This window comes from Ambystoma mexicanum, chromosome 4q, assembly GCF_040938575.1.
Source record: "Ambystoma mexicanum isolate Mex_15411 chromosome 4q, UKY_AmexF1_1, whole genome shotgun sequence".
NCBI lineage: Eukaryota > Metazoa > Chordata > Amphibia > Caudata > Ambystomatidae > Ambystoma > Ambystoma mexicanum.
Window position 1 is genome coordinate 272,220,791 of NC_090928.1, and position 16,082 is coordinate 272,236,872.

At 44.6% G+C, this 16,082-nt stretch overlaps 1 protein-coding gene across 2 annotated transcripts in view; it reads right to left on the minus strand.

The window, feature by feature from the left end:
• The window catches only part of LAMA4 (laminin subunit alpha 4), a 576,642-nt gene that overhangs the window by 380,360 nt on the left and 180,200 nt on the right, over positions 1-16,082 (minus strand). For both annotated transcript variants that reach the window (XM_069607855.1, XM_069607854.1), the window contains exon 5: positions 1,710-1,924. In XM_069607855.1, the coding sequence (XP_069463956.1) occupies positions 1,710-1,924 (215 nt within the window). The remainder of the gene's footprint in view (positions 1-1,709; positions 1,925-16,082) is intronic.

Here is a 16,082-nt window from a genome sequence, read left to right on the forward strand (position 1 = left end):
CGCAATGGAGTTTTTTGCACCACTGTTGGTGTGGTATGATTTAGTCATCTCTCTGAGAAATCCGTGTTTGAATTATGATCCTTAGAACCCAAGTACTAAGAATTCAAATCATCATTGGTCATAAAAATTAACTAGCACGTTCACACATTTGCCTTGAGTGACAACATGGTGCGAGGCACCCTCAGTCCCCAGAGCCAAAGTATCATGCATAGGACCATGCCTTTGCCTAATTGTGTAATCAGAAACAATAGTCTCTACTGGGAGGCGGTTGGTGGCAGAGTGGGTGCATCAAGGAAACCACCAGCACATCAATCCATTGCTTTATGTCACCTACACTACATACACTTTGGAACTGTCATATCAATTCCAACACATTGTGGTTTTATGCTTCCAGTTATAATGGCACAATACCATAGGACAGCAGTCTGTGAATCAGGGCCGTTGTGTCATGTTATGCTCTATATTTTGCTACATTGGGCACTCTACAAAATTATAATTCATTAAATGAATAAATGAATGCATAAATAAACAATATTTACCAATATACTTGAATTGGCTCTGTGTGATATCCTCAAGTATAAATATTTCAGCATTGGAATGCATCAAATATGCATAAAATATGAAAAATAATTTGAATATGCATTAATCTTTGCCAGAAACCGTTCACTGGTGCAGACATTCCACAAATGGAATCAAGTGATGTCAATAAGGGACATTTAGATAATTATGATCATTGACTGTATGGCCTTTCAGATGTCTTGGACTTCAACTCCTATTAACCCTAGTTGGCATAGTGAGTGAAGAAGGATCATCGGAATGCTAGTCCGAAACATCTGGAGGTCCACACAATGAGTTACCATATGTTCATTGTGATAAACATCAAAACTCATGAAGTCTTAGAAGGTGCATTTATAGTCCCATGAATGATTCAGTCTTGGCATACTGCTGTGACGCATTCAGGGATGATTCCAGCCTCTAGAAAGGTACTGGTCCAATGGGTATTCCATTAGGCCAACGCCTCTGAAATGTCAGTGTCACTGTAGCAGGCTCGGTTACATTTTGAATGAGTCTGATTTGTGGACAGGCAAAGAAAGGAAATCAGTCCTAGTAAATGTAATCCTTCACCCTGCACTGTTAATGGAAAGACTAGAAGAAATATAGGCCTACCTGCTATAAAGGTTATCAGGTAATAATGTCCCTATACATAATGCCAGGAAAAGCCATTGGCAACATTACATATGGTGACATTATGTGTGGGGAGGGGTTGCAGGGATGTCCCCTGACTCCTTGTAAAAAAAAAAGAAGAAAAATCGGGCGTTGCGGGGGTGTCCCCCGCATGTTCAATGTAATAATGTCTCCACAAAAAACGGTAACATTTTTGTCAGGACACATTTTTGCGGGATATGGAACCCTATAAAGGGCATAATGAAGGATAGGGTCTTGGGATTTGGCACTATGATGCTCAGTAGCACAATCACCCACTTGGCCGCTCAAATACTCCCTCTCCCTTCATCCTCTAGTGACCGCTTCCTAATCCAGCATTTGTTCAACACCTCAAAGACTGAAACCCATGCACAGTGATGCATTCCTGAGGGAAGCTGCCATATAGTTGAGCATAGTACACTTAGAACGTGCAGTGCTTGGCCTTACACAAAGAAACATAGGCTGCCAGTGTAATTCATGCTGTGTGTGTTCTTCATCCACATTACCTGTGCAGTTGTTAGGCACAAGGGCGTTCCCATAATACCATGGCGCGCACCGCTCACATTTGAATCCTGTTGTGTTGCGCATGCAGTGGCGACACTGGCCTGTTATTTCATGGCAGTCTTCAAAGATTAGGTTGGGGTCCGAATTGCCACTGCATTCACATTTCTTACAAGAACTTCCAATCAGCAATGGGTTCCCATAGAATCCGGGGGCACACCTAAAAAGAATAGCAAACAGAGACGGTAGAAGGAAACTTGTTTACAGTGTTTGAACCATCCAATAAGAGTACCCATTAACACGCCATGCCATTTTGCTACCAGACCTCAGCTCTTTCAAAGCATTGCCACTAAACTTTGAAGGACATTTTGTTTAAATATAACATAAAAACAGAAATAATTATAGCAAAAAGATTTGGATCAGTGCATTAATGAATTGCACATTTTGACGTGAGGTCTGACATTCTGCAGAGAAAATATGAAAGATTTTCAAAGCCCATTTGCCCTGGTGCATACATATTTGAGGAGACAATTTTGGTTAATTGTTCTGGAAGTGCTGAATCTGACAATAATGTGCTACAATGGCACAGATTCCCATCATCGCTAATCCTTGCAGTGTAACTTTGCCAATTTCACACCGCATAAGTACACCCCAGTAATCAGAGAATCCACAGCCCTTGCCAAGGATCAAATGAGGCAGAAATAAATCTATTTCTGAGCAGTCCAAATGCAATGGGCGTTTTATTTGAGTACCATTAATTTGGGTAATAATACTTGTTATTACAACTCTTAAAAATAGCTGAAGTCTTGCATGTAACACTATATAAGAGCACATATTCTTCTCTTGTTCTTCTACATATTGTTTTTAACAATAGCCTGACAATCAGAATTCGGGTTAGAAACCTCTATTCACATCTCCCCATTGTAGAACTGGTCTCCAAGCCAACAACGATCATGTACTAAATTGCGAGTAGCTCATGGAAAGTGCTATGTTAAGCGTGAAATACATGTTGGCAATATGGAATCACTAGTAAAACATGGTTTATGGTCATTCCATCGGATTTTTACCATCAAATGACCATTCCATCTAAAAAAAATGCATCGAAAAAATGATCTTTGAATGCATGTTTTTTACCTTTTTTTTAAAAATTGGGGTCCCTCCACCCCCCACATTCATTACCCTTTAAACCCCATTAAAAATAACACTAAATCATTTACCTTGAAAAAACATGCAGTCGATGCATATTTTTTCGATGCAATTTTGTCGATGGAATGGCATTTGATGGTAATGTTTCAGATTAAATCACCAGATGCCGTAAAACATAACTAAATCAAAGCACCTGAGTGTGGCACTCCACTCTGTTCTACTCACATTGTACGTCATCATTGCCACTGTAAAACGATTTCATGATGCTGATGACAACAAGATGTGTCAGCATTGACAATGTAAAACACTGCCATAATGCTCTTGCCAAATTTATACACAGAGGTGTGGAGTTTAATCGAAGGCCCCAACAAACCGAACTGAAGGGCTGACTGGAAAAATGATCTGGCAGCCTTCATAAAAAAATCTTCACACTGCAAATTGGCCTATTAAGGTAGACTGTTGTGGTTTCTGCAAGTATCACAGGGAAGTGCTATGTGAAAAAGGCCTATCTGTCATTACAAAGGGAAAAGCAGCCTTTGTATTCACAGTGACAGAAGAAATTCAAAGGCTCTTTCACATGAAAAGCAGGATTTTCATACACTGACACCAAAATAGTTTTTCATGTGCGTTTGCAGTTTTAAAGCAAAGCATGAGAAAACATGTTGCCCTGCTAACATAAAGATGTCAGGGAAAAGACTTATAGTGTGTGTTGACAAGATGTATTGTATATTATGCTTCACATGCAAAATACCAGCAACAATTGAAAAGAAAAGGCCACTATGTTTCCATGGTCGCATGTAAATTTAATTTAGGCATTAGGCAGAACCTTTTGCTTGTTGTGGCAGACTTCACAAAAGTCTCCCCCGCTGCAAGCCTGGCTTTTGCATTCCCAGCTATTTGCAACTGCAATAAAGTGTGGCCTACTAAGGGTGTTGAAAACAAACTTCCCCAGACCTGTTGTCTCTGACCACTCATTTCTGTGAATGGCAAAGGACCCAGCCAGTGCATGACTGGAATGTGGGAGTAGCTGCAATCAAGAGAAGCTGAACTCTGAAAGAAATACAAGAAAATAAATGGTTTTCTGATAGAAGTGGTGGTCCACTTCAGATAACAGGAGAGGATGCCAGAATTCAGTAGGGCCTCATGACATCACACATCCACCCAGCTCATTACCTGCAGTTGGAGATCTCTGTGAAACCAAGACATCCCAAGAATGTACGACCTGCAGCCTATCCATTTCAAACAACAAAAGAGGCTAAGAAAAACGCAGCCACAAGGAAACACCAAAGGGGATTTGCTGAAATTGCATATGGGTGGAACTGTCTATTGCTGGGGAGGCCTGAAAGCTAACTGGGCCCTATGGTGAAGAGCTGGGGCCCATCCTTAAGAGTGGTGTGACCAGACCCCTCTCCACCCTCAAAGAGGGTCATGAAATGCAGCTGGCTTTCCGTAACTTTAAACAGAGGTTTTCAATCTAAATAGAATGGAGCCATTTGAAACCAAATGGTGGGGGAATTTGCTTGCCTTAAATCCTTTCCCTTTATAGTGGGCGGGGAGGGGGAGCAAAACTGTATGGATCCTTAGCCTATTTGACTGAACAAAATGTAATTAACTAAATTCAGCAAAACACTCTGCCGTGATTTTTGTTAACATTCAAAATTAACAAATCTCGTTCTCAGTGTACTCTGAAAACAATAGCTTGTAATTTAATTGGCTAATCATATTTGTCCTGTTACCCAAAAATCTTTAAGGAAGAGGGGTGCCCTGGTCCCTAAACTAAAATCCAATGTTTCTGTCCAGCTTCCCTAACGCAGGCCTGTCAGTGGAGGTGGGTCAGAAATACAAAATTCCTAAATCATCTACATTTTTATTTCCAGCTTTCCCAACACAGGCCTTTAAGTGAAAGGGGGTCTGAAATTCAAAATTCCTCAATCATCCCAATTTTTCTGTCTAGCTTCCCCAACACAGGCCTTTAAGTGGAGGGGGCTCTGAAATCCAAAATTCCTGAATTATCCCAATTTTTCTGTCTCTCTTCCACAACACAGGCCTTAAGTGGAGGGTGTTCTGAAATCCCAAATTCTTAAATCATCCCAATGTTTCTGTGCAGCTTGCCCAACACAGGCCTTTAAGTGAAGCTTCCCCAACACAGACCAAAGTAGCGGTGGGGGTCTGAAAAACAAACTGCTAAATTACTATTTATTTTAAAGCAAAAGTGGGGGTGAAATAATAATTGCCATATGCATTTGTACAAATCTGTTAACCAAACTGCTAGCCTTTTAAGAGTGCAGACAAATCGAAATTGCACAGCACTGCATATGTAAATTGATTTTGCTCATTGACGAGCATTGATTATTTCTTGAATTGAAATTAGGATAAAGTAAAGTATTCTGATTTGTGTTTTTTCCAACCAACTTGTGTGATTTATTTATGTAACAAGAAGTTTAATTGTGAGCCACAACGAAGGTGGCATGTGTAGTTTAGTGCAATCTCCATTACCTACAATTCAAATAATTATAAATATATTTCCTGTACACCGGCCTGGTTCTTGGATCATTGGTGGCACAGGGGGAAGGATCCAAAGGGCGTGAGATGAATCGGGAATAGGGTTGAACAAAGAATTGACATTAAGCAGTTTGTTGTGTGACACCTTGATTGGGGAGAGAAGGAACTCCCTGTGTTGAGGGTTGCCTTTCAATAAACCGTTACAAAATCCCTGAAGCAGTGTGCATGGCGAGATGTGCATGAAGTGTGACATACAATGAACAAAAGGTGAGTAGGCTAGTGAGGAGGTGGATCCTGACTGAGGATATGTATCAGGGTATGGAGTCCTGACTATTCTTGGCTTTAGTCCCATAATGACAGTGGGGACGGGAGGGCTGATAATAAGAGCATGTTTCCAGTTTTCCTTGGCCTCATCCAGAAACGTGCTTGCAGTGTGGTCTTGATTTCTTGGGTGGAGATTGTCCTGATATGGGCAGGGCAATAGAACAGGAGTAAATAAAACATTGTTATGTTATGTTATTGACATTTCTAAAGTGCACAGTCACCCAAAGGTATCATGGCACTGGGGAGGAAGGTATAAGATCCACAGCCCATCAACATCAGTCACCTAGAACAAATATGTTTTTAACGCCTTTCTGAACGCCAAATGATTAGGTAGATTTTACACTGCCAGTGGGAGGTCGTTCCATATTTGGGCAGCGGTGGAGGAAAAACCTCCCCACCAATACACGAATGGCAAAAAGATGGCAAACATAACAGACCTGCCAAAGCGGATTGCAAGGGCCGATTAGGAAGACACAGAAAATTTAGTCCGGAGGTACTGCCAGTGCAGAGAGCACAAAACTGGTGAGATGCGGGCCCCATAGGGGGAGCCCGTTGCCACCTGAGCGGCCAAGTTTCGCAGGCGCTGGAAACGTTGGACTATGCCCTTAGGCTGAGCCAGGTAAAGGGCATTGCAATAGTCCAAACACCATGGCTGCTACAACCGGTGGTCGCAGTGTGGCTAGTATCAAAGGAAGCACCTTTCTCAGTATTTTGAGATGAAAATGGGCGGTTTGGCACTCCGCTGATACTTGTACATCCATACAAATATTGGCGGACATAACCACTCCTAGATTCCTCACTTTAGCAACTGAGAGAGGAAGAGGGCCAAGAGAGGATAGCCAGAAGGAAGACACCCAGAGAGAAGGATGAGGGGGGATCCTATCACCAACACCTCCGTCTTTTCTCCATTCAACTTCAGCCAATTGTGATTCATCCAATCCCCCACGGCAGTCAGGCACTGATACAAGCACAATGACATCCCAGCCTGATCAAGATCTAAACAGATCAGGATCTGAACGTCAATGGCATAGGAATAGCACCTGATGGCGACGGAGTGGATGAGACACACTAATGGTCAGTAGTAAATGTTAAAAAGAATCGGAGGCAAGGTGGAGCCCTGTGGCACCCCAAAGCCAAGGTGGCAGGGATCAGAAAAAAAAGGAGGGAGAGAAAGGACTTGAGTTCTGTCTGCCAGGAATGAAGAAAACCAGGCCAGCACCTGACCAGAGATTCCAACCTGGGCCAGGCGAGTGAGCCAGGTAGGATGGCCTCTGTTGTCATAAGCTGCCGAAAGGTCTAACAAAATCAAGGCGTCCACGCCCCCCCACTGCCCCCCACTGCATCAATCAGCCTGGCCATATAATTCTGGACAGAAACCAGAACACTTTCCGTACCGCGACCAGGCCTAAAACCTGACTGAGCGGGGTCAAGAAGTTCAGAGGACTCCAGAAATGAAGATAAAAGTGGAGAAACCAAACATTCCAGCAGCTTTATGAGAAAAGGCAGGAGAGAAATAGGGCAGAAATTCGAAAGAAGTGAAGAATCAAGCGATGTTTTTTTTAGAAGGGGGATAAAAATAGCAATTTTAAGTTCAGGTGGGATGCAACCAGACTGGCATGAGGCATGCATTGCCATCGTAATCTCCCTCAATAACTTGGGAAAAATGTCCTTCATGACTGCCAGAAGTACCACGTCTGATGGAGACTCAGATTTCATTTTTATAATAGCAGTAGATACCATTGACTCAGTAACAATAGGAAAAGAAGACCAACTACCCAGTACCATTGAGTCACTGGAACCGGGAGATTCAATCTCAGAGGCCAGTCCCATTGTGGCCACTGAGATATTGGCACAAATAGTCTCAATTTTGGTGGTGAAAAACTGTGACAATGAGTCACAGAGTTCCTGAGAGGGACTCGCTGTCGGAAAAAAATTTGGCCGAGTAAGATAGCGATTTCACCATAGCAAAAAGAGCTTTCGGCTGACACAAAGATGACTCAATTTTCAGTGCCAAATAATCTTTCTTCACAGCCAGAATAGCCACAGAATAGGCTGTCAAGCAAGCTTTGTACTGAGCTCTAAGACCAGGATCGTAGGCTAACCACCATTTCCGCTCAGCCTGTCTATGTTTAAGTCGAGCTGATTTGAACTGTCCAGAAAACCATGGTTCCGACGGTAGTCTCTGTGGTTGAATTAACTGTAGGGGGCCACTTCATCAGCTTCTTCACGCAGTGCACGAGAAAGCAGCAACAGAGCAATACCAGGGGCCTCCCTACACTTAGTTCTGACAGAGGAGGCAAACCCCTGCAAATCAGCCAAGCGCCAACAGCATTGCAATACTCTAGGGGGGGCAGTCTTAGATTGTACCCAAGCTACTTTGAGCAAACAGGACACCTAATAGTGATCCCGCCATAATCCAGGCTCAGCCGATAAAAAGGTAACTAATGCTTCATTTGCCAATACCAGTTCAAGCGTGTTCCCCAACTTGTGTTTAGGACCTATAACAAATTGTTGAAAGCCAAGGTCGACCATGCTATCAAAGAAAGGATCAAGCACATGGGGCCCAATTTCAGATTAAAATCTCCTAACACCACAAGGTGAGCAAATTGTATCCAAAGATCGGCCACCAGGTCTATTAGAAGTTCAAGAAAACCTACATAGGACCCCAGAGGGCGATAAATGACCAGAAGGTGGCATGTGAAGAGAGGAGCGATGACACATCTCAATAGCAAGGCTTCCATAGCTAGAGAGTGAGGGCAGCTAAGGTGTGTAACTATGAAATCAGATTTAAAAATCACTGCTAACTCGCCACCAAGCTGAGGTGAGGGTCGGTCAAAATTAATAATTTTATAATCAACTGGTAAGGCCTGAACCAGTGCCAGAGCCAAGCTCTCGTGTAAATCAGGATGATGGTCCGACAACAGGTAGTAAATATTAGCCGCATGAGCAGGCATCAAACGTGGGTTGAGCAGCAACACTGATAAATTAGTCGTGCTCTGAACCTGCTGAGACGATTGAGAATTGAATAACAGGTCTGGTCGCCCAGAGACGATTTTGAATACGATGTCCGTCGTTAAGAGCTAAGGGGAGGGTGCCTCAGTGAGCCTGAACCAATTCTGGCCAATTTCTGAGGCAGGCAATCTTATTTAATGTTTGTCCTTGGTCCAGTCTGAGCATCTCCTAGAGCGGTGCCAAATCTGCTAAAAAGGGGCCATAGTTAGGACCATTTGGGTCGAGCCTTGAGAAAATCCTATTTTCGCTGTTGTGCTCAAGGGCATTTGTGAAGACCTTAGTCCATTGTAGGGGGTGCGTGAGTGAGAACAAGCAGATTGTCTCTCCTCTTTTATGCTCTCACATTAGTACTATCTGGTGTATGTTTTCGTGAAAATCCAGGTTTTCTGAGACTTCCCGACAGTCATTAAGTCTTACAAGTTGCAAGATCCCCTGGGTATGGAGTTCCATATGCATTTACCATATGTTTGTGTGACAAAATTACTTCTGCCCTACATTGCTAAAAGGGTGATTAATGGCTAAAAGGCCTACTCCACTCTCAAACTGCTACAAACCAAGAGTGATCCCAATCATAAAGGTAAAACAGCCACAGTTAAGAGATATACCTCCTTTGCCTTTTGTGTAAGGTGGGCCGAGCAAAAACTATACTTTCAAGAAGGGTGTGAATGTGATTAAGTAGCAACGCACACAGCAATCGTACCACAGTTCAAAAGAAATGGAATGTCCAAATAAGGTTCTAGATTAAAATAGGTGCACTTTAATGAAACATACCACATGCAAAAATAACAAAATAGAAAAACACTTTACAAAAGCCACCCCTGAGGAAAGGACACAGAACATGTACCGATAGAAAGATGTATCACACTGGGTCATGAATCAAGGGTGCAAGGAAAGTCAAAACCACAATGTTTGTAAAAGTGTATGTTCAAGTGCAACAAGGAATGAAAGGTGACCTAACCAGTCTCTAGGACCCAAAGGTTTTCACCAAGGGGGCAGTGAGCAGTCAATAATACTTTCTGCAGTGACAAACCAAGCTTTTGATGCTGTTTGTTTGGTTTGACGAGGCTTTAACGCAGCAGTTATGTTGTTTTAAATGGGAAATGATGTTAAATAGGGGTTGAACAGCAGCTTTCTGCGTTTCAAAGGCGATGTTTGAAAAAGTGCGGCTTGTGAGGGCCACCAGAGTCGGTCCAACAGTTGATTCGACTGCAAAGTTGCTGGTGACAGGATGCGCGGTTGTTACTGGATCGATTTGATAAAACGTTTGAGGGGCTGCAGATTGTGAGGGCCACCAGGGTCACTCCAAAGGCTGATTTGAAGACGAAGGCTGGAGACTGGATGCACAGTCTGGTTCAGGCAGTTCATGTGAAATTCGAGGGCCGGCGTTTGATGATCAACCAGGGTCCGTTCGACTGGCGAGGAAGATCGGCAGAGAAGATGCTGGTGGGTCAAGTGGAGTTTTGAAGGCATGAGATCTAATAAAGAGCTTGTAGTTCAAGCCGATGCAATGACATGCTCAGCTAGCATGGTGCTGCCACAAACTGATTGGAACATGTAGTTCAGCAGTTCGGGTATAGCAGTCGTGGTGTTCTAGACAGGTAGCGGATGTTGAGCAGAGGTCGAACAGGGGCTCATGCAGTTCTAAGGTGATGTTCTGAGAAGTGTGAATCATGAGGGCCACAAGGGTTGGTTCAACAGTCGGTTTGATGGCAAAGAGACTGGTGACTGGATGCGCAATTCGAGTTGACATGCAAAAGTCATGGTTCGAACGATCCCCCAGGATCTGGTCGTCTATCGATGAAGACTGGCAAAGAAGAAGCTGGTGGTTCAAAAAGGTTTTTCGAAGGTGGCAGGTGCAATGGTGGCTTCGAGTTTGAGCCAGAGCAAAGGCACACTAGCTAGCATGGTGTGGAGGTGAACAGGTTCAAATGAGCAGTCAAGTGGTATGAAGCTAAGGTGAGTGAAAAAGGCAGCTCCGTAGGGTCCTGATAGTTCAATACAGTCGACAGGCTCAAACCATGCTTTGAACTTGTTCTATGGACAAAACCCAGGAATCCTGAATGTCTTGACTATTTGTTGCTGTGAGTCCCAATGTAGGGACTCAAGAATAGGTTTTCATTGCTTTTTTTGTGCTTCCACACAAGGGGGAGGCTGGCCCACAATTGCAGGTGCCCCTCAACACGTTGCAGCCCTGGGTACCACTGTGGCTGGCAGAGCGGCAGGTATTTCCCCAACAGCAGTTCATCTCCAATGGTCCCTGAGGATGGTTAGGGGACACAGCTCTCCTCTGCTTTAGACACTGAGTCTTCATCATATGGCAGAGGACTTTGGGAAGATCAACTCTCCCAACAGAGTCAAATTAATTCTTCCTCAGGTTTTTATTTAAGATTGAATGAAGGAGTGGGAGATGACTTTTAGAACAAGTGGACATCACACCAAAGGTTATGTGTGCTAAAAGAAGTGGAGGGGGCAGTAAGGAAAGATAGAGGCATAGAGAAACAGGATGGTGAAACCTTCATATAGCTTTAAAGAACTCCCCCTGTCTACAATATCCCACCCGCTTCTGTCTCCATAGACTCAAAGGCCTTTCGATAACAGCACCCTGGTGTGAGGCCACTCATGTTGTGAATGGGTGTGCCCTTTGATTCCTGTTCCCAGGACAGCTTCCTGTGAAGTGCCGGTCTCCGTGAGGAGGTGTTGCCAGCCCTCATAAAGGAACAAAGCAAGGCAATCCCCAAATCTACAATCCTGCTAGCAGTAGCAAGTACAGCCTGTCTGGGGAGAATACACATAATTATTTCATAGCTGAGCTGGTCTCACAGGGCTGACACATGTGTGATGTCAATAGCTGTGGCTGTAATAATTATGAGAAAGACCACCCATCATACCATAACTGAGGTATGGATTATATTTAAAGATGTATCTGCCAACAGAACAGTAAACTCATAATTGTAGGGCTTTGATACAGGGGTGCATGTCTTCAAAGCAGCTCCTGACCTGCAGAGACCTGGCTGCTGTCAAATCAGCACTTGTGTCCTCTTCACCAATGCTGTGCCACTGGCCGAGCAGGTGCTGCAGATAATGCAGCAGGGCACAGGTACACACTATGTTTTTGACTTGGAGTTTATGAAAGGGGAATCTGATTAGCAGATTACCCTTTAAGAGATGGAAGTACCTGCCTCATTTGTATTAATTAATGTTATCAAAATTGTAAAGACTGGTAGGGGGTATCTGTACTTCCGCTCTCTATATGGTAGAGGAGAGGCACAGGAGACCCCAGCCAAGATTCTCTATTACGGTAGCAATGGACGAGCAATCAAGGCCTAGCTTCTCAGGAGGTGATGCAGGCTGGTTCTTAAGTACAGTGTAGTCCCCGAATCCCCACAAAGGAATGTCCACACACTGTATTACTGAAAACACAGTCTTTATATAATTAATATTCAAAGGTATGTACACGATCACAATAACGCACTTTGTGCTCGGAGGTCAATAATGATAAATATATACAATTCTAAAGTGGTACCACTAAAGTTATCTAATCTCATTAAAGTGCATCAACTGTACGGTTAAAATGTCACACAGATTAATAACGAGGAAACCAGCAATAGAGATAGGCAGGAACGTAAGATGGTTGAAACAATAGGCAGAATGCTGACCCCTACCACGAGGCACAGTTCTTTGTGGAGATCCCCCCACCTGGGCAACCTGTAAAATAAAGATATATCGCACAAGCCCAGTCCATATGTTCAATAGTCTTACTTCTACCTATTAAGGTTTTACCCCCCCAATGTACCTGGTGGAGTAGAGTTCTCCGACGATGCGCCGACTGATCCTTCTTCAGTGCCTCCCTTTCAGGGGGGAGCCACGGATCGTCGAGAGGTGTCGGGGAACTTGGCGTTCGGTGTCGGGGAATCGACAGCCCTTCTTGAGTGCCCTCCCTTTAAGGCGGGAGTCACGGGTCGTCGAACGTCCGACGGTGAACAGGGTGAACTACGGCAGGGAAGTGACAGCTTCGCTCCTAGCGGTGCTCATTGACGACAGAGCGTTGGCGTCCTGCAAGGAGGAGGCGTGCGGGGCACCTCGGTGACGATAATTCTGGACCGCAAAGAGATGATGAAGAACTGTGGCCCAGCAAGGGCGTCGAGTCGTCGGCGTCTCTGTGGTCTTTAGTTGGCGGGAAACCCACCGGTGGATGCTCCTCGGTACGTTGATGGTCGGGCCTTCTCCAGCGGGAGACAAGCGGGTGACGATGAAGACGGGAGCGTCCGATGATTAATTGAAGTTCTTATGCAAACGGGAGCACGGCGGCTCCGGTCGCGACGGCGGTCGTCGACAGTGGCGGACAACAGTCCGAGTGCTTCTCCTTGGAGTTCCGCAGCAGTCCCCGTATCGGGTCAGCAGCCTGTCGAAGGTCTGTCTACCAGGGAGCGTTGGCAAAGGTCAGCTGTGCACGATGGTCCCTCGTAGCTCGGGAAGAGGGCGCCTTACCAGGTCCTCTCTGGGTCAGTCCGTGAAAACACAGCAGCTTTCAGATTGTGAAGGAGAGCCACGGCACTTCTTCTCGTCCAGCAGGGTTTCAAGGTCAAGCGTCAGTTACTTCAGTTACTTGTCGTAGTGGACTTCAGCTTCTGAACACGATTCCTAGCAGTGAGAGGTCCCCAGATATACTGTTGATCTCCCATTCTTCCGCTGGGTCACACTCAAGCATCCAATCCAACTACATCCTGAAGTTGGAATAAAACTCTACAGCACTTCATATTGCTTTTGAAACCCATGGAAAAAGAGTCATCCCGCTATTAAGGGACAATGCCAGCAGCGATCTAAGAATAAACTGCTGTCTGCCTACTGAACATGCACCAAAATATGATACTGTTAACAGTCCCATTCCTGGCAACAATATGGATGATCAAGGAAGCAAGAAGAGGTTGCAGAGCTGGAAGAGATATTGGACAGTATTCAGAACGAGGGCCCCCTAGGAGGGCACTCCTGTATAAGCACAAGAACCTGCAAGTAAATCACCAACCCGAGGACCAGACAGAAGTAACCATAAAGTGGTCCGGCTCAGGGCCGGTTTATGGGTTAGCTTCTTGACGATGCCTGATAATCCTTTAGATGAATATGGTGCATCAGCGATCCAGCTTTAACAGTAGCTTGACCGGATTCCTAAAATGGCCTTCTTATCGGCTCGGCAATGCATCCTAAATGTGGCACGATGTCCTTTCATCGTTGGATGTTTTTTCGCTTTTTTTTTACAACGAAACTCATCTACATTTTTGGGTGGTTAGAAAAATATATATTTTGGGTGTGGGTTCGGGAACATATAACAAAATAAAAGCTGACAGGGAGATTGAGGGGGGACCACCCATAAATAAAAAATAAAAGTTCGATTAGTTTTTTCATTGAAAAATCTGCGGTAAAAAAACCTGCAAAAAAACATCCAGCAATGAAATGACATAGAACCCTAAATTCAAGGCCATCTGCTTCTGATTTCAGCCAATTCCTCTCTAGTGCTCCACCAAGCTGCTTAACCAGTTAGTGGCCCTCATCTCTTTCAGCTTTAAGTGGGCGTGTTTATGTTTTTTAAAAGAGGGCAACGCTTTGGGTCACTGATGTCAAATGAATCAAGTATTAGTATTTTTGAGAAATCGAGAGTAAAAGGCTCAGGGGAGATTTGAGTTAGGGCTCTGATTTGAAGATCAAAGACTACTTGGACTTCAGGAACAGATAGTTGCGTCAGGGATTTGGCTGACGATGAGAGCCGTAACAGAAATGTTCATTTTGACAGCAAGATGTTTCAGTGGTCTGATTTGCCTGCCGGATGCTGCACGTGCACCCAATTCACACCGAGGGAGCGCACAGAGCTACTTGATGGTTGGGACGGCAAAGGGCAATGGTGGACTGATTTCTCTAGGTCTTGATTGATGGAGGTATCCATGAAGATGGGAAAGTATGACACATTGTTAACCTTAAAAGTCCAGCGCATGCTCCTTTGTTTTGCTTTTTGCACTTTTGTCACCTGCATTACTTTTGGCTGACCTGTTTTTCTAAACTTTGTATGCCTAATTTTGTGTTTTCATTGCCATAGACTTTCTTGCTTGAACGACCCATAGTTTTCGTTTCCATTGTGACATTGTCATTTGCCCTCCTTACTTTAATGAGATGTGAGTGTTCTGAAATGATTCAGAACAATCAATTCAAAATAGAAGGTACAGTATTTTCATAAGGCAGCCTTTTCTAGGTATCAAACAGAAATTCTTGAGAATCTCCACAAAGCAAGAATCAATGTGTGTACTCATCCTTTAGGATTTGCTGTGGCGAATGTCCTCAAAGGTGACCCGCAAAGCTCTGTACGCTCATTCGATAGATTCATATGAATTCACAGGAGCATGCAGACGATCAGTGGTACATGCTTGGAAATTGGGCATTCTCACGAGGGTGACATTCTCAAGTGCATGGGAGATTCGGCCAGTCACACACGTTCCGGGCTAGTACTAAGGTGGTAACCATAGCCAAGTGCAGCCCTCTATATAAGGAATACAGCAACTTTTGCTTCCTTTATGGCCTTAGTTTGGCTGCAGATTGATACACATAGGGGCTGATTCATGGAATTTCACGCAGAAAACACGCAAGGGCCGAGTGCCGAGAAGGACACAAAAATGTGCGCCCCTCATATTCATGGAATTGTTTGTGCAAAGTAACCGTATTTGCAAGTAACGGATGGAACGTCCACGAGACGCCCACACGCAAAGCAAAAAAACTGCCAGATCTGCTTCCTCTGGCATGAATACATGTACCCTTCAAACAGTGTGTGGGGTCTCCCGTAAGCAGGCCAGCGACTCAGCGATGCTGCGCAAGGTCCTCCGTAAATGTATCTACCACCCCGACAACCTGCGTATATAAAATCGCAACTCAGCAATAACTCAGGAAATCTGCGTGTAAACCCACGTAAAACGTTCCTGCACCCTGCTACACTGCTTACTACATGCACCCCTAACTTACATCAAAGCCCCGATTGAGTACACACACCCTGAAATCCGAGAAGCGAGCCCATCTACATGATGAATCCAATGCACAAGTGTACGTACGCCTGTCTTCGGATGGTGGATTGTATGAAGGACTTGCGTGGCCATTTCCAAGCCGAGACGTTGCGCAATCGAATCCATTAATACATCTTGTGCCACGCAATACTGACCGTGCGAGGTACTGTGTTGCGGCTGTCGCTCAGAAGGCACACTTTTACGCAAGTTCTTTGCCATTTTTGTGTTTCACACTCTTACCAGCCCTCTGCGCAGGCCACACCCACGCTTTTCTCGGAGTCTGGCATAAGGCCCTCGATGGCTTGCACGGATGTGCCGAGCCAGCGTGAAATCCATGCAAGCCCAGGGAAAGTACAG